Source organism: Polypterus senegalus, chromosome 8 (genome assembly GCF_016835505.1).
Source record: "Polypterus senegalus isolate Bchr_013 chromosome 8, ASM1683550v1, whole genome shotgun sequence".
In the NCBI taxonomy this organism is placed as follows: domain Eukaryota; kingdom Metazoa; phylum Chordata; class Cladistia; order Polypteriformes; family Polypteridae; genus Polypterus; species Polypterus senegalus.
This window is the reverse complement of record NC_053161.1, coordinates 107318056-107338199: the sequence shown is the minus strand read 5'-3', so window position 1 is coordinate 107338199 and position 20144 is coordinate 107318056. Positions and strand designations below refer to the sequence as shown.

Here is a 20144-nt window from a genome sequence, read left to right as displayed (position 1 = left end):
GGAGGGAACCAGAAAGCTCAGAGAACACAAGGAGAACAGGCAAACACCACGTCCCAGGGAGGATCTGGAACACACACCCTGGTTTCCTTACTGCGAGGCAGCAGTGCTACCACTCCACCACCATGCCTCCCACATCTTATACAGTAAAATCAAAATGTATTCATTATAAATGATAAAGTAAACACATAAAACAAATCCTAATATAAACATTTGTCATGTCATTTTTTAACCCGATTAATCCAGACAGGGTCACGGGCACTGAAGCCTTTCCCAGCTAGCAAAAGATGCAAGGCAGGAACAGGACTAAACACCGGACAGGGCGCCAGTCCATCACCGCTAATGTCAGCAATAATGATAATGAAGTATATATATATCTCTCTCCCCATATAAAATTATCTCTTTTTGCAAGCTGACAATGAAGCAATAAACCACTTTCATTTTCTGTTATTCCTTTGCATGAAATGACTATTATTTAGCACAGCTTGCAGTTGTCCAGGCTAAGCTCAAAAGGATATATTAGATTTAGTACCACAAGAACATAAATGAAACCTCTTCATCGTACATCCATTTCCTGTGATGCAATATACTGTTGCTATCTAAGCCAGAAGTCTAAGTGCAGCTAGGAATTCTTTGCTGCTCTTTCAGCCAAGCCATACCGCTTGTGTCACTGTGTTGTTTCTAAAGATTCCTGGATCCAACTGCAAAATTTCTGCATGTAGAACTTGTGCCAGCCTGGGATGAGGATGCAGTGATATCACAGTCACTGACTGTATATTATGACTTTATGGAGGTGCTGGGACATGAACCCAGAACTGTTTCTCTGAACATCATTCTAGTACAATCTCTTTTATTATTTGATTTTTTATTCTTTATTTCTTGATATGCTTGCTTTTAATGTCAAGTAGAACAAGAGGTGTAGTGGACAGAAGCACAACTTATAAGAATTATGCAAATATCAGTATGAACATGCAGTGCCAGCTTTTGATGGAAAACATCTGGAACTACAGTAGCCTGTTGGCCTCAAACTTGTTCCTGGTGCTAATGGAAAATCAGCATAACAGTCACAATTGCTGTATCAGCTAACCACAGTTAAAAAACACATTTCATTACATTTCTTATTAAATATTACCTTTGCATTAATGCTTGCATACTTATAGGAGTCTTCCTCGACAAAGATGTTTACCCCTACACTTCGCATGACATTTATGAGGGCTTTAAGGTTCATCCACTGTCCTCCAATACGGGAAAGAACACCATTTTCTGCAGGTGCACAGTTTAACCTGCATTTGTCACCCTGTTTATAAAATACAAAATTTACAATTAAGGAAACCTAGAACTCATTTAAAAATAAAATAAAAATAAAGGCAGAAAAAGATTTGAACATTAAAACTCAGTAAAAACAAATATAACTTATTGATGGCACAGTGGTTAGAACTGCTGCTTTATAACTCCTGGGACTCAAATTTAATGCCAGACCCAGTCACTGTGAATTCCGAATGTTATTCTGATGTCTGTGGTGTCTTCTTGAGATTTCCTTTCAAATCCCAAAGATGTTCGTGTCGGTTTAACAGGCAATTCTAAACTGGCTTGGTGTGGGTTCTTCAAGCGGGTGAGCCCTGCGATTGGCTGGTATCTTGTCTAACTTTGCTTCCTGTTGGGTCAGGCTCTTATTCCCTTCAAGCGCCATTGGCAGGGGTAGTGAACCTGTCGGTAAGGGACTAGAGGGCCAGCGGGTTTATAGAATTCCTGTTTGTTATTTTGACTTTTCCCTGCAATCTTCTCTCCCTTGTGTTTACTACGTTGCTAATTAAAGATCATTTTACGGCCATTTTGTTCTCTCTGGAGTTGCCCCGTTTTAATTTTTTTTTGATCTCTCATGAGTGTCCCTTGCTGTCCAGTATAGTTTTGTCAATCATATACATTAAATGTAAGTTGGGGCAATGTCAGTAGTTGGTTCACATTCAATTCCAATCTCTTTTGGTATATTCTGCTTACTAATTGCCCTTTGGCTCTGGGTTCTGTATAGGCATTTATAATGTATAAGACAAATTTATTTAATCACACGATGGGTACTAAACCTCAAAATATCACTGGGGATTTTTGGAGTTCAGGAAGGATAAGCTCTGTAAGAGGCTCAGCAATCCATCATCTGAAATATAAGATTAGGATGAACCAATATATTTTACATGGACTGTAAAAAAAAAAATAACTGCCAATGGATATATTTAACTTATACTAATAGGAAAAGAATTCACAAGGATTAAAGTTCTTACAGTAAGCTATTCAAGTATGGAGAATTGGGATCCTGTTTGTCTTGCTATTTGCCAAGAAACACAGACAGATTTCTGTACTTTTACCCCTTTGAAGCAGGTACAAAGGACGCAGCAAAAGGCTGTATGGTGGATTTGTGTAGGATTATTATGAACTTTGATGTTTACTAATGCAGGATAATGTCAATGAAGGTTAAAGCATTTAGTTCACAATGAAAATATATTCTAAATGTTGACTACAGTATATTTTCAGAAATACTTGCCTTAACCTCAATTTGAACTTCTGTTATAGCAGCGGTAATGGTCAGGAGAGCGTTATTTACTCCAAGTGGTCTAAGCTCCCAAGACTGGAAAGGCATATTAATGTAACCGTCCTGCATGAAGGCAAATGTGTAGAACATATCCATCGTGAAGGTGATGCTTTTATTTTCCTGATCGTATTTCACATTATTAATTCGATCCATCTTCCACTCTTTGCCTGTCATTAAAATGGAGTGAACTTAATTATATCTTTAACCTAAACACAACTGCTGTGTAAATAAAACCCCATACAATTCAATTAGAATTATAACCCCATCAAATGAGAATATACTGGTTTTGCATATACTGGACTGAATATTTAAAAAAAAACAAAAAAAAACTGATATCATACTTGTAAAATCCCATCTGCCAATCTTGGGCTGCTCCAAAAATAAGACATTGTCAGGAAGACGAACTGAAACACCCACTGGCGGGAGGCTTAAAGTCTCAATTTCTTTCTCATCAGTTTTCTCAGACTCATTTGTCTTTTGTGTTTCAAATGGGTAAGGAAAATTGTGCATTCCAGACTGTACAAGCTAAAATGAATGAAATAAAAACATTTTTACCACGTAATTATAAAAAGGCCACTTGGGACATTCATGCCCCTGAACTCAAAATTATAGTGCACAAATACATTTCAAAATCGGACAAAAACTCACAGCTTCTTAATTCACATTTTACAAATAAGAGCAGACTGTAACGATATATTCAGCCTGAAGATAATTGTGTTACATTAAGCTAATCTGTCCCCCTTTTACTCATAAGCTCAAATGTTTATATCAGATTACAAAGAGATGCTTAAGAATAAAACCTGACTTAAAACACAAGTTTTATTATTATATTTAAAAGTAGTTAGCACCACCTGTAAATTTTCAAAAACCTCTTCATAATGACAAAAAGAGTAAGTGTGGCTTAAGGAGCACATCATCACTGCATCAATTCTGTTCATTCAATCATATGACCATACTGGTCTGTTGTTTATCTAGGCAGCATTAAGCATAGAGTGTGCCCTGGCCACTCTAATAGAGGGCACAGTCTCAAATACACCCCCACCCATTCAGATTCTGGCACTTTGGACTAGTCGGCAAGCATCAATTTCGATGTGAGAGTATCACCACAGAGTCTGTCACACAGTGGACAGCTGGGGTGTTCAAACTCGGAGCCAGATTCGAATTCTGTGATCTGGGGCTAACAGAGTTTTGAAAATTATGACAATCCATCCATCTTTTTATTGCCTTAAACTGCTTAATCAAATTCAGAGCTGCAGGGGACATTAGACACAATGATTTAAGCAAGCCTATATGACCCTTAAGCCCAAAATCATGGAAATAAATAATAAATCACAATTAAGCAATACAGAATAATAACTAAAATATAATAAACTTGGGAGCTTCTCCCCCTGCTCACTTCGCTCGCCAACCCCCCAGCCTGCGCTATGCACCAGCCACATTGCATCTATGCCGCTCGCGTATGTGGATTTCACTTTCACCAAACCACAATTCTTTTTATTCTAACGGATACAACTCTTCATTGTGAAGAAACACTATTTTTCCCTGATGGCAACAAAATTAGACGATCTTCAAGTCTCCAACTTAAAGTTTAAATCCGAACAGTATATTCAATCTCTTTTCGCTGTTCCATTATTTCACCAAGTAATAATTTCTGTTTGTTTGCGCTAATGCGATCTTTACTATCATTTTTTTTGAGACTTTCGAATTTTAGTACTTTCATTATCTCTAACATGCTCTGCATGTGTATCGTGTGTACCCAGCCGGGACACCCAGGACCACCGGAGGAGGGCTTGCGCCTCCTCCAGACCATGAGGGGGTGACTGCCCTGGTTGTATTGGGGGCCATGGGTAGAGGGCTTGGAAGCCCAACCCTGTAGGGGCCCTGCCTTGGGAGCCCTGGACCTCAGCACTTACGCCACACCAGGAAGTGTTGGGGAGAAGAGGAGCAGGGACACCCAAAGGACTTCCGGCTACACAGCTGGTGCTTCCGCCACATGGGGGGGGTGTCGGCGGAGGCTCCTCAGGAAGCACCTGGAGTCCATCCGGGGGTGCATAAAAGGGGCCGCCTCCCTCCATTCGATGGCGAGAGTCGGGCGGAAGTGGACGGAGCTCGGAGGAGAGGAGTGAAGACGGAAAAGGCATTGTGTTGGGCAGGACTGAAAGGGGTGATTGGTGCTGCGGCACTGGGTTATACACTTACAACTTGTACATAATTGCTGTGTGGAGAAAGAACATGTCTACCTGTCTGTGTCTGGGCTGTACCCCACACGTGCCAACGTTTTTAAATTCTTTACGATGTTCTACTTTGTCATCTACACTTTGTCTTTTATTTCCAGCCCTGGGCATGGTTAAATCTCTTGGCACAAAATCTTGTCTCCCAGGACGTGAAAGTGTCTCTCTGAAAAAGTTGCGTCTCGTCCCAGGATTTTTTTTTATTATAATAGAATAGAATATAAATAATATTTGATGCTGGTTTCATCTTAGGTAATCATGTCTGAGTGAATCAAGTGGCAGTGCTGGAGTTTTCTTGATGACTAGAAATGCAGAAAATGTAGATTATTATTTATTACATTATACATTTTAATCAATTAGTATATAGAGGAACATTTTTTTACTCTAAAAGAGTCCTTTTCCACATGCATGTTGCTCTTATTGTTCTTATATTATAAATGAGTTTACCTCCACCATTGTCCATCCATTTCGGAGTGTTGGTTGTGGTGGGAGTCTGAACACATCAAAATAGTAGATTCCTCCAAGTGATCTGTACTGACGAAGGTCGATAACATTCTCATCGAGAACAAAAGACGTCTCTGTTGGTGCAGGTATTGGTGCTTCCTCAGCTGGAGATGAGAAACAGTTTACACATTAGAAATAATCTAATTATGGCTGTAAAGAAGAAAGTTGCATTACCTTAATACAGTGTAGGTCATGTTTTATATATACATATTTTCTTTTCTTTTCCATGTAGTGAAAATACAAGACTATCTGCTCTGAACTGATTTGAACAGCATTAAACATTTATTTATGTATATTACTTTGTATTACATTTACGGAGGATGAATAATCTAAAGGTAAGAATCCAAAATGGTAAAACATGACTGGCATAAAAATAAATGTTTTGATGTTCTAGATCGGGGTCCCTACCTCTGATCCTGGAGGGTCCCAGTGGCTGCAGGTTTTCATTCTAAGCCTTTCTTAATTAGTGTATTTCTTTTGAATTAATTTTAATTGATTTGTTTTTTAAGATTTGTTCCCCTGAAATTCTTCATTGTTTCTCTCAATTGCTTCATTTCTTTCTTTAAATGGAACCCAAACAGAAATGAAATGTGAAGTGAGGGAGCCAACGGAAGACCAACTAAGTCAGGGCCTGAAATTCCAGTGATCAGTGGTCTGAGTGTTGAAGAGCAAGTCAAATAAAATTAACTCAAATGAAGTTAATTAGCAGCAAAAACAGGCCACTAAGTAAGAAACAGGGTTAGAATGAAAACCTGTAGCCACTGCAGCCCTCCAGGACCAGAGTTGGGGACCCCTGTTTTAAATAAAAGAAACTAATGAGAGGAAGACTTAAAATTAAAAGTAAGTCAGCAGACGGTATAAATATATCAGACCATGATACTAGCCAGAAAAGAGAAGGTGGTTTGGTGGCCTTATTAAAGAATTTTCAAGTGCTTGTTTCTCATACCTGTCTGTGCCTTTTGAGCAAAACAATGCATAAAATACCAAGATGCAGACAAACTAGCCTCAAAGGAAAACACAAAAATAAGAACAAACCTGCTCAAAAAGATGTGCAAAAACTAACAAGCATGGAGCTCACTGCAAAGGGCCCAAGACAAGACATCCCAAATAATTTTCTACACCCTCTGAACTCATTTTAAAAGAATAACTGCATGTAACATCTCACACACACAAACTGCATGCAGACTCTGACACACTGCTAAGCACAAGCACACCCAAACCCACAACTGGCAAAAGCACAATTGTCTTGAAGGTAACGTCACTATATGTTTAAGTACAAAAGTATTGTCATGTGTATGTAGTACAATGAAATGATTACTTGGATATCTCCTAAAGACTAGTGACATTAGTAACAAATGCCAAACAAGAAAAACAACATGGACAATAAATACAAAAGCAGGAATTTGATGTAACATCAGACACTGTATAACGGAAACACCTTTGGATAAAAACTGTCCCTGAATCTCATGGTGTGAGCGCCAATGGTATTCTATAGTGGAAGGGGGAGAAAAGTAATTGTGCCGGATGTCTGGGGTCTTCACTAATGGATAGATAGATAGATACTTTATTAATCCCAAGGGGAAATTCACATAATCCAGCAGCAGTATATGGAAACAAAAAACAATATAAAACTAAAGAGTAATAAAAATGCATGTAAAAAAAGACAATAATACTCCTTACCTTTCTAACTCAATGTCTGTACTACATGTTCTGAACAGAATGGAGTTATGTGTTTCCCTCTGGGATTGAAATGAACAGATACTACATCAGAATATTATACGGCGATTGAGCAGGGACTCCATTGTGCACCCTTAGAAAGTGATAAGAATAGATGGAGACATATGGGCTTTCCTCACATGTCTTAGAAAATAGAATAAAACAGTAACAAAAACAAACAGTAAGCACAAAAATTATGCTCGAGCAGCTGTGAAATCTGAAACTAGCCACTAATCAGCAGATAATCTCCTAAAATAAAACTCCACTTTTTTTAAAAGCTAAAATTTGTTTAATTGCTTGTTAATTCATTTTAAAAAGTTTGAATAATGAAAGCTACATAAACTGTCTACCTCTGGAAATTTAGACATTGTGGCGGGAGAGGAGCAGAGGGCAGCTGCCCCGGTGGGTGTTGGGGCCAAAGGAACAGAGCTTGGAAGCTCAACCCTGTGGGAGCCAATGGTCACCACCAGGGGGTGCCTGGGCATTTGCTAAGCCCTGGACTGCAGCACTTCTGCTACACCAGTAAGTGCTGCTGGAACAGGAAGCAGGCACACCCGGAGTGAAACCAGTGAAATTTCACAATACACGATACTGTGATGGAATGGCCGGGGACCTTGCCCCACTGGGAGGCCTGGAGAAACAGAAGACCGGGAGAGGGGCAATTCCTTTCACAGGTTGCAAGAGGGCAGCCATCCTGGATGGTGTGGAAGCCACGGAGCTGGAAGGATCAACCCTGTGGGGATCCGTGGCCTCCGCCAGGGGGTGCACTGAGGATTATGGAGCCTTAGACCACAGCACTTCCACCACATCAGGAAGTGCTGCAGGAAGTTTATCAACGAACACCAGGAGCACATCTGGGTACAATATAAAAGGGGCCGCGTCACTCCATTTGAGGAGCTGAAGTCGGGAGGTAGAGGACAGAGCTTGCAGGAAAGGAGTAAAGATGGCAGGAGAAGAGAAAGATAAGAGTAAAAGGAAGAAAGGACTGTGGGCATTACTGGTGATTTGGGCACTGCGTGTGTGCTGTAGAAAAGAAATGTGTGCGTTTTGGGATTTCTGTGTGTCCTGTATCTGCCTACAGCTGGGCTAATTCCACAACATATATTAAAATCAACCATCTTTTTCTCCACCATCACTCCTTCCACGGACATTGGATAGTCTAGTACTGCAATCAAGTCACACGCCAGGGTCAAAACACCTTCTATTTATTATTCATTCATTATTTACTCCTGAATTCACTCTGTCTCCTTAAAAATTTCTACTAATATGGACTAGGATTAGAAATCAAGAAGGTGGAGACAGACATTTATCAGATGAGGAATACTTACCCACCTTCCCAATTATACACAGAATGTGGCACAAGAGTCAAGAACTGTATAAGAAAGATAACGGATAACTTACTAACACATTCCATGGTTTCGTCTGCCATGCTTTCTGGTGGTTTCTGTTCCTCTTCTTCAGTTTTTCTTTCAGACAGACTCTTAGTTTCATCCTTATTTGACACCAGGCTCATAGAGCTCTGTTAAAAAGTACATAAACAGAAGAGCGACTTAGAAGAAAGTTCATATTTGGTGTTCCAGTTCTATTCACTATCATTTTTTATTGCTTAATGTTCTTTTATTTCATACACTTCAGACTTTCAAGGGGGTATCCTCTAGTGTTTCTGGATTTGCTGAGGTATATAATCACTCCACTATGTCAAGATTTGCCCTTTAGTTTCCATCAGTGGACAGTTACTGATGGGTCTGGTAATCAAGCAGGTTCCTCAGTAAAAATACAGCTTGCCCAGCTTTTGACTCATTTTTCCTTTTGGCATTAAAATAAGTAGTCTAGTGCTAAACACATAAAGATCTTAAAAAATATTTGCAAATAGACTGTCTGAAGAGTGCATCAGAATTCACCTGAATTAACTATTGACTCCATTTAATCTGACAATTACTTATTTTTTATTTTTTTATTGAAATCCCAGTATTTGAAGTACTAATAAGAGTTTATTATAGCCAGTCATCAAGTGCAAGCCAATTCTACAATGTCCCATTTTGGCAATGACAATGATAACTCAGAACAGAGAATTGTAGTAATAGAACTTCATGAAACACGCTCTTTAAGTACAATAATGCATTAGCAAGCATGGTGAACTACTGCTATAGGTGGTGTGTTGAGAACAAAGTATTTGCTGACTTAAACTTTACACAAATATGGGAAGTTCTGATATGTTGAGAAGATTCAACATATATGAATATGTGACTATTCAGCAAACATGTCACCAAGTGCAGGCACATCCAGCTATGTCATAGCGTTCTGCTGCTGGCTTATAATGACAGAGCAAGCATAACTGTAGGTACCGTAAGAGCTCTGGGCAATCTGATATTAACTGGGATTTATTATTTGACATCTTGCACAATACTGCCAGGAGGCATTATTTAAAACAGGCGCTTCAACGCTTCTCTGAAGAATTTTTATATTTCCTTGAGTTGTATATGGGTGACTGTGACATGAACAGCTTAATTGAAATGTTGCCAGTACTTTGAGCCTTGAGTATGGAAAAAGATTTCCTCTAAGAATGCCAGTTTCTTATCTTCAGAGTAGATACACTCCTGTAAGGCATGCACAAAGGTGAAGTATGAACAGGCGCAAATTCATTTGTAGTTGGACTGACTGTCTTCAAATGGTGAATTATTACCATCTGCTACCCATGACCTCAAATTTGACTAAGTTGACTGGAAAATGGATAGACTGTACTTTCATTTTAGAGAGTTTATGTGAATACATGTTATGGTATGTTTATAGGCACTAAAAGGGTGTTGGGACCCCAGTCCTATAGGCTAACTTACACTGTAATATAAGCCTCAGTTATGTGTAAAATGTTTCCTTGTTTTATGTGTATTACTGATGCCAATTTGACCCCTCACACTGGGGGACAAAGGTGTTTTTTGGTTGTTCCAGTGGCAAGTCCAAATTTAATTTGTGTTTTAGACATTTTTCACAAAGAGTATTGTTTCATTAGTGACTGGAATGTAATTGCCTTATCATATCAACATGACTTCTCAAATCCATGTAACACAATTTAGGGGAATCTGGAGTCTGTGCTGGCAGCCCTATTCTCAGATCCTCTACTGGGCCCACACTCGCGCTCTCTGTGGGACAATTTAGGGTCATCAGCTCAACTAACACACACGTTTGGTATATGATGAACACCTTAAGAAAAATCCTTACGATTATAGCCTCTGTACACAAGAACCAAACCGCACACAGCGAGAGGTATGAATATTCTAGCACCTGGTAAGCTTTTTCAGAGAGACTTGCATATCTGATTCACCAAACCCCAAATAACTAGGAAAAAAAATCTGTGTTCGGCATCCTCACTGAGGCACACGGTCTCCACTTTAAAAATTAAACTGAGCAGCAAAGTTTGTTGAGTCATTTCCATATCGTGGGTGAACCACATCAGTTTCTACTTTGTAAACCAGCATGAAAGTTAACGGCAAATGCAGTGACCTCAGTCATAAGTGAATCCTCACTTTAAGAGATTTTAGGCATTAGCTTCTAAAATTAATTTATTGGTTTCTTCCATCTCCTCACAACTTCTGTATTGAATAGGATTCTCTAACTCTTAAAGCATTACATATGAATGATCTGCATGTGCCTTTTAATTCAGAAGCTATTTAGAAATGCTTGGGAATAACAATCCCTGTCCCAAATATACAGGCCAATGCACTGCATATTTTACTTCTAATGTAATGATAAATCCCCTTAAGTTACTATTGCTATCAACTGCACCAAATGTAATACGGTATTTCACACAAGTCAGTACTCTGGATGTATTGTCTATAAACCCAAGTTCCAAGTTTAGTTCTTTTGTCTTCATGAATTCCAGTACTGAACAAACATACCTTTCTATCTTCAGCACTGACAGACTCTGGCTCATTTTCACTAAGTCTGAGATTTTCTGTTTCTTCTTTCTGCTCTCCATCAACTTGATCTACTTCAATATCTTTTGTGTCATTTAGTTCAGGTTCTGTCATGATGTTGGTTGCTGGATTTTTAACTTGCAGGTGGAATGATTGAGAGCGGGAGGAAAGGTGATCATGTCGACTATAGAGGAAGCGCACAGCAATATCCATTGATGCTAAGGGCTTTGGTAGTTCAAATGCAAGCCCGGTCTCAGGGAATTCATAACCTTTGAACCTGTTCAATAAAACAAACAATTCTTCAAAACATATCTACTTGAAAAGGACAATAAAACAATATTGAATTCCTATAGATTCCTTACATTATCACAAGCAGTACCTACTGCAAAGGCTGTGTTTAGTAAATAGGTTTAGATGTAATATCCCACCATTAACTAATCAATTTTCTGAGCCTAATTCTCCATTAAAGGGCAGCCTGATACTCAACTGGCAGCATCAATTACATGGAAGTGGCCAGCCCAGATTAAAACGCCAACAGAGTTATACATTAACTTAATATACATACTGTTTCTTTAGGATATGGAAAGTGCCCAGTTTAAACTTTTGTTATATTTTTGACTAGCCTGCTGTGATTTATGTGTGTGTGCATGTGTCCATGTCTATTTGTGTTAGTTTGTTCTTCAGTGGTCTAATGCCACGTTCAGGGTTCGTTCAGTCATTGTACCAGATGTTGCTGTGATGGGCGCAAGTCCCTTTAACACTGCAGTTGAATTAAGCAAGTTGTAAAATGATAATTACCGATTTACAGCTAATATAAATTGACAACAGATCAAGTGACTGATTTATTACTTCGTTAATGATGGGTGGTGAGCTATAAGGATGTGATGATTGTTGGGGTGTTGCAGGGAGTGAATTAATGGGGGGGTGTGCGGTGCATAGTGATGTGTTAGTGTTGGATAATAAATGCACCTTTAAAGGCTATGAACCAATTAGTGTCATCTCATGTTTACTGTTACAACACTGTAAAGGAAATGTAAAGAAAATTTAGGATTAAGATCAATGTGCCTCCTTCTCATAACACTACTTTAAACTGGTTCAAGAAATTTGAAACGTCTGTTGGAACTTTGAAATGTGTCAGAATGCTGTAAAATACTGTAGAGAGGAACCCTTGGCATTCTGCATGATACCAGTCAGTAGCATTAAACATTTCAGACCTGTAACTAAAAAAAGGAAAGAAAACTGCATTGATGAATGGATTTTTGACTACTTTATTTCTTCCCTAATTTTCAACTATTTGATTCATGCTGTTCCTTCAAAAGCCAGCACATCCTCATGGCAAATAGGCTAATTATATATTTTGAGGCCTAGAGATTAAGGTTTGCACGCTGAGCCATAAGTGTGCTAGTTTTATCACCAGGATTGACTTTCTGTGTTATGCTTCACAATTCAAGTAAGTTACCAAGTAATTTTAAGTAAGTAATTTTGCACTAGACTTTGGTCACTGTGTATGTGGATACTGCAAATATCATGTCTGCTGGAGTTGTCCTCAGGGTGTTACATTCTGGTTAGGCTAACTGTGAGTGAGTTTGGCTGTGTATGTGAATGGGTTCTGCAATGGACTGGCAGCTAATCCTCGGTTGGTTCCATCCTTGCACTCAATGTTGGCAGCATTGCCTTCAACTTCCTATGACTATGGATTGAATTCTGTGTGAGAGTGTTAAATTATGCTATGATACTTTTTAGGCTATGTGCATGAAAGTGCCACAATACTATCCTGAGCATACTATAACAGTAATAGTGAAAATTGTCTCACTCATCTAGTAACTTCAGTTATAATGTTAAAAATATGATGGTAAATTCTGAAACATAGTAGTAGTAGTAGGCACTTGGGAAAGACACTATATAAATAAAATGTATTATTATTATTATAGTAATATTTACCACATCATTGTTCTTCAGTGTATTTACATATGATGGGAACTGAGTGGAATACACTTGTTGTGAATTTTAGGTTATTGGCCCAAAGACTGAAATATTAAATGAATACTATATAAAATTACCTACCTTGGATCTTTGGTTAAATTTGCCCATAAGCAAATTATTATATCATCCTTCTTTATCACCATTTGCATGTTTCCAGTATCAGGATCAGCAGATTCAGTAGAATGCTGTACAGCATGTGTATAGATGAGATTGGGAAAAAAAGGTATTTCATGTTTAATATATTTGAAATATGTACATTAAGTACAACTTATTTAAAAATAACCTTTTGTATTTTTAAAAATGTAACCATATACAAAAATAGTATTTGCTTCCTTATACAATAATCATCACTGAAATAATTCTATTTATTTTAAAAGCCGACTGGTTAGGTTAAGCAATAGTTATTTAATTAAAAACTGACTTCCACAGTTTTAGTATTGTTAGCATATAAGCTATAAAAGATATGAGCATAACACAAACATATAACATGATAAAATTAAATATACCTTCAGTATTTCTTCTGTGACTTCATCATATTTAAAATGAACTAAATTTTGTAGATTAATAATTGTCTCCATATGCTGTACAATATCTTTTTCATTCATCTCATGAGCAGGTGTTTCAGCCAATAGGTTCTCCAATTCATCTGTAAGCTATTCATGATATTTACAGTTAATTCACGTTTGTTTCCAGTGCATTTCTCATTAAACACCCCTATTTACATGAACTTTATTTAGAGTATACAGTATACTTATTTAGCCAACCATATACAGCAGGGGTGCCCAATGCGGCGATCGCGATTGACCGGTAGATCGCAAAGGTAGTGCAGGTAGATTGTGTTGCATTCAAAAAAAATTGTTTTTAAACGTTAGTCTATCATATATCCTCCCTATGGCATTTGCCACTTGATTGACATACAGGGCGGCCAGTCTGAGATCTCTTCTCTTCTAACACACTGGTCATCCCGCACGCACGATCAAACACGCAAGCTACTGCAAAACTCCGGCTGTGATCTAGTTAGCCTTCCAATTTATATCGACTAAAGAAGGGAATTAGAAAAAAAAAATTGTTTGGGGAGAGTATAAGCTGGATATGGAATTGGAAGAGGATTTTTTCTCACAATGTCACAATTGAAGTGTATTTGTCTGATCTGTCAATCTATCATTGCTATTCCAAAGAAGGAAAATGTGGAAAGGCACTTTCGAACTGTTCATAAAAACTACGAAACTGACTTCCTTCCGAAAAGCGATCTGAGAAAGAGAAAGGAGAGGGAGCTAAAACCGCAGTTATTTGGACAGCTGTCATTTCTCACTCAGCTGAATTCAAAAGCTCCCTGACTGCATTATTCTGAGTCAGCCTTTTCCTACATGACGATTATTAAATTTAAATACTTTAGTGACCATAAATGTATTGAATTGTTATTGTGCCATAAAGGTTATATATATAATACATCATTTTTAATGTAGGTATATCATTTTGACCTGGTCATTTTAAAAGTAGCTCGCAAGCCGAAAAAGTGTGGGCACCCCTGATATACAGTATACATATATATGACTATGTAAATAAAATAAGAAAAATATGGGTTAAAAATATATATTTAATACTTCACTAACCCAGCTTTTCTAGACAGAATGCCAGTCTGTCACAAGGCACGTTAACACACACATTCACAATGCCAATTTAGCACCTTCAATCAACATCAGCTACAACTCTTTGGGATGCAGGAAGAAAATGGGAGCACCAGGAAAAAACATACATACACACATTAAGAAAAATCTGTAAACTCTACACAGACAGCAACTAAGCTGGAATTTAAACCCAGTCTATGCTGTGAGGCAATGACACTAATTACTGTACGACCATGTCTCTCCATAATAAATACCCTATATATTGTATCAGGACAGTTATGATCTTAAAAGGAATTCATTATTAGCAACAAATTAAAAGGAAAAATAAGCCAAATGTGTAATCAATTTCTTGAATTATAAATGAAATGAAATGCATATTTTTACATAAACATTTAAAGAGATAGTCAATTATTAAACAATCTAACATAGAAAGCACTAATAAAAAAGATGTATTACTTAAAAATGTTATTTGATGTGAAATACATCAAAATGACCAATGCTTTAAGCAGAACATATCTCTTTGTATCTTGCAAAAAGCAAAGCCGGAAAATGTTGCATTTTTTTCTTGGAATGCTGCTTCTGAAGACAACAGTTACTAATGGAGATGAAAGTGAAAGGTATACAAATGTACTTTAATCACTTACATTTATTGCCAAAGTTGCATTAGACATCATTGAATTAGTGTTCTTATTACTGTCCTCCTTTGATAGGTTTATGAATGTATTTATTTCTTGTGTTATAGACGGATCAGGACTTCCATCACAACGCATATAACGATTCCACTTAAATTAAAGCAAATTAAAAGTCACAAAAATTGCCATAATATATACATAAATGAATATCCAAACATTTCAATATATTTTAGTACAGTAAATCAAAGGTATGCTCCTCAAACGGTATCTGTAAATGGTTTCTTCTTTTACAATATACAAGTCCCTTCTATCCGGAACAGGGGAAAATAAAGACATTCTGCAGATGAAAAACCGAACATTTATCAACTTTAACTTAAACATTGTTAGTGTTTTTCAAAGACAGAGTTTATATAGAGTTGGTTTCTAAAAGTTTTGTCCATCTATTTTCTGAACTGGCTATTTCAATGAAGTGTCTTGAGGAGCCAACGCCTATGCATGATAGCATCAAGTAAAAGCAAAAAACAAACCCTGAAAAAAACTCCAGCCCAGTAAAGTACCCACACATCCCCATAAAATAATACTTAAATAAAGGGAAATAACAAATAAAAACATATCAACTACACATTCTGTTTCCGGACAAATTGTATATTATACTCAGGTGTTTTATTTCAGTTTGCCTTTTTGATATCTGTTGTGAAAGATTTATTGGGTATGGAAGACATTTGCTAAATTATTAGAAGTTCGCTAATTTGACAGGTCACAGGAGACAAACACATGACACAGTGTTCAAGGCAAAGTTCTATTTAATATGATGGTCATGTTACCCTAGGGCAGGGGTGTCAAACTCCAGTCCTGGAGGGCCACAGTGGCTGCAGGTTTTCATTCTTACCATCTTCTTAATTAGTGACTAGTTTTTGCTGCTAATTACTTCTTATAATTAACTTGACTCAGGCCCCTTAGTTGTTTCTTTTTCCTTAATTAGCAGCCAAATAATAATGAGACACAAAACAAGCCACCACACGAGCAGCTCGCCTGTGCCCATCACACAATATCTGAAAATAAAGAAAGGCGAAGGTCTCGGTAAGGTTGATCTCGCAGGTCACCAATACATTTTGACAATGTTCTTAGAAAAAATAGAAAACAATTTTTGAAAACAGTTTTGAAAATTTGTGTTGTGGCAATATGAGAGCAGCAACAAGCCATGGAATTAAATAACAGGTTTAAATAACAGCAAGAATCGGCTTCTCATTAAGAAATTGGTTGGAGTTTGAAGCCCCAGTTTAACTGGTCATCTATTGGATCTCTCATTTTTATTTGGCTATCATTTAGTGAAGAAAAGAATCAATTCAGAGGGCTGAATCGTTCTAAGAGGGGATATTAAAATGATGGGGGAAAAAAGATAATTAGCAGTGAAAACTGGTCACTGATTAGGAAAAGGGTTAGAATGAAAACCTGTAGCTGCTGTGGCCCTCCAGGCCTGGAGTTTGACACCCTTGCCCTAGGGATAGACATTGCTGAAGCCATGTGTATAATATATGTCTAGAGATAGGCATCAGTGAATTTCCCTTAAAACTGGGTGGAAACAAATAGACGGCTCACTGAGTGTCACATTTCTAAACCGATGCAAAAAATCATGACGGCGGCACTAAAAGTAGGGGTGCTCTTGAAGTCCACATGACCGCCATCATCAAATTCTCCCATGAGAACCCTGAATACAGTGAGGACTGATTAAGGTCATTTATGTTAGGTAGAATGCCTGGACATCCCTTTTTTTCTGTCATCCCTGGACATCAGACCTTACTTTTATTCTATGTTAATTTGTTTTCCCTTATTTTAATTCTTATTTATTTTGTCTTTTTTCCTTCTTCATCATGTAAAGCATTTTGAGCTACATTATTTGTATGAAAATGTGCTATATAAATAAATATTGTTGTTGTTGATAGCCTGGACCGACAGAGAGCAAGCTTCTGTTTATGATAAACCATCTACAGTCAAAAAGTCTTCCAAAAACACTATTAGATATAGAAACATGTGTTGTGTGTGCGGATAGCACATTGCACGTTTTGGAAACAACCATAACCTGCTATAAAAATAAACCTGATGCAAGGGAAAAACCTTTCTGTAGCATCAGATTATACATTGGCATTCAATGGTATCAATGGGCAAATAGTAAATGTATAAAATATGTTATTGCAGGTGTTGTGTGTGCTGTTGTTTGTTCAGTATTTTTATGATACTGTAGGAGTCATTGAAAGCTTAAAAGAAATGACAGCTATATTCATAGAAATATGAACTGCAAAATAAGCATTTAAAATAAATGGTATGTCACACTCCTTCAAAAGGACTGCCGTTAAGACAGCTAATGTACCTGTGGTACTGAGCTCCTGAATGGGTAACAGCAACTTTAGTTTTTTATTTTCTCTTAGCATTAAGTTCGGTATCTTTTTCTCCCTCCCTGAAACCCCAGAGGCAGTTTAAAATGCATGGACTGGAGAAATCGAGGGTGGGTGCTTTAGGAAAAAGCCCTGTAAGTGTAGCATTTTCAGCACAGGATTTACCACAGTTCACTATACACATTTTAATGGATTGTCCCCAAACATGTATTCTTGTTTGAGAACACGTCTGGCTCTGCAAGACTACCCTAGTGGTTGACTAAACTTTTATCAGGAGTTTATGAAGACATTCCTGACTTTTACCCTTGAAGCAGTCTCTTGCAGGAGTCTTAAGACTAACTTCTGGTTATCACTCCTGCAAGTCTGGAGTTGGAAGGACCGATGTGGATAAGATTTCCACTAGTAGGAAAAATTAGGGCCAGAGTATTATAGGAAAAGGACCAGGAGTTGAGAGCGAGAAAAAGACAAATGTGTATTTGATAAATGGACCAGTCATCCTAAGTAACAGACAGCTAAAAGGCTATCAGAAGCAGCATATTTGTTGTTTGCTGTACTTGGGTTATTCCAGTTTTTTACTCCCTGTCTTGTTTGCTTTACTTACAATAAAGACAACCGTTTTTATAACTTTGGCCTCCTTGCTCATATTCAGGTTTTGCGACCAGCCTAAGAGCACCCATGATTGTTCACAGTATCAATAAGTAACTAATTACTGGACTGCAGAGAAAATGTTTCGGTTCAGAAAACTGACAGATGGAAGAACTTGAGCACATTTTATTTTTCCATTTAATGTGTATCACAAGTTCACATGGATGACAGTTTTATTCTATAAATTCCAGTCATGCTATAAATAAATCTATACTAATAAAAGGCAAAGCCCTCACTCACTCACTCACTCACTCACTCACTCATTCACTCACTCACTCACTCACTCACTCACTCATCACTAATTCTCCAACTTCCCGTGTAGGTAGAAGGCTGAAATTTGGCAGGCTCATTCCTTACAGCTTACTTACAAAAGTTGGGCAGGTTTCATTTCGAAATTCTACGCCTAATGGTCATAACTGGAAGGTATTTTTCTCCATTAACTGTAATGGAGTTGAGCTGGAATGACGTGGGGGGGCGGAGTTTCGTGTGACATCATCACGCCTCTCACGTAATCACGTGAACTGACTGTCAACGCAGTGCGTAGAAAACCAGGAAGACCACCAAAAGCCTTAAGAAAACATGCATTATATAATTGAGAAGGCAGCGAAACAATAAGAAGCGAGCGAGTGACATATACTACCATATTCATGACTGCTGCTACCTCGGAAAGGAAGCAAGGTGTAAACCTAAACTTTAAATTAAGTTCATAGACAGGCTACCGCTGGCGTTTCACATGCCCACAGGTAATGCGGGATACAAGTTTAATGAGAGGACGCAGGATATAAGCGAGAGTTTTGATCACTTTGTAACTAAGTTAAAATTGTAGGTGAAGGGGTGTGCTTATGCAAATTCCGAGAGACTGTGTTTGTGGGGGATTGACAGTTAAGGCGGGTGGGGGAGTCACGTCATCATCTCCCTCCCATTCATCTCATTTGGCTCTGAGCTGAGCTCAGCTAATGCCGTCTTCGAGCAACTTGTCAGACTGCCACCAAATACTCACAGAAAAATCCACAAGTTAATACACACGCTGTCTCTATAGAGTTTCTCCACACTGAATCCTCCAGGCACTACTTACAAAAGGTTACATTGACAATCGTGTTACGCTATTTTTAAAATCTTTCCTTTTCTTAGCACAAGCACAGCTGAGAAGCTTCGATGCATGTGCTCCATAATGCGTTAAAAAATAATGCATTTAATCACACTTTGCATTACAAGCAGGGGAGCTTTTGTCAATGCATGATTTCCTGGTACACCGATTACTTTGATCAGCGCATCCCGATTCATTTTACCCTCGCACCACCTTAGTTTGAGAAGAAGTATGAAAAATATGAGGTTAACACAGAAAAACATCACCAATTCAAGCTTTATGAATAATCGATTCGCCATCAATAATTGTTTTGGTAAAGCCATCCTCCTTCCATTTTATAATTTTTCCGCCACTAGCCGTGATTAAATGAACGGTAAATAAAGTAAGAGCAAAGCGAGGGTGACTTATTTAGGCAGGCATATATATGACAGCAACACTCATGACAATGTCAATCATGTTACGTTATTATTAAAATGTTTCCTTTTCTTTTTCATTACTTCTTTAACACACTACTTCTCCGCTGCGAGGGGGTATATTATATATATATATATATATATATACATATATATCATATAATATATGAATGACCTCCAAAGAGCGCTGAGACTTTTGATATCATGAACGTGTCTGCAAAACTGTGGTCTCCTGCCCTGCAAAAGTCGAGCAGCCAGCGCGTGCATAGCTGTGCCGGCCTTTGAGACGCTGACTGCGCTTCTGCCTTAAGTCAAAGTGAGCACTTTTAATTTTTTTCATCCTCCCCCTGCGCTATAGCCCAGACAAGTGCAAACACGGGACCCCTTTTCTACACCACGGCAAAATAATATTAAGGCGAT

At 38.0% G+C, this 20144-nt stretch overlaps 1 protein-coding gene across 2 annotated transcripts in view; it reads right to left on the bottom strand.

Moving 5' to 3' along the window:
- Positions 1-20144, bottom strand: part of dnai7 (dynein axonemal intermediate chain 7) — an 87519-nt gene that overhangs the window by 15630 nt on the left and 51745 nt on the right. For both annotated transcript variants that reach the window (XM_039761561.1, XM_039761562.1), the window contains exons 5-13: positions 15199-15336; positions 13433-13579; positions 13008-13111; positions 10926-11220; positions 8434-8551; positions 5260-5420; positions 2923-3106; positions 2534-2748; positions 1130-1294 (exon numbers count right to left, since the gene is read on the bottom strand). In XM_039761561.1, the coding sequence (XP_039617495.1) occupies positions 1130-1294; positions 2534-2748; positions 2923-3106; positions 5260-5420; positions 8434-8551; positions 10926-11220; positions 13008-13111; positions 13433-13579; positions 15199-15336 (1527 nt within the window). The remainder of the gene's footprint in view (positions 1-1129; positions 1295-2533; positions 2749-2922; positions 3107-5259; positions 5421-8433; positions 8552-10925; positions 11221-13007; positions 13112-13432; positions 13580-15198; positions 15337-20144) is intronic.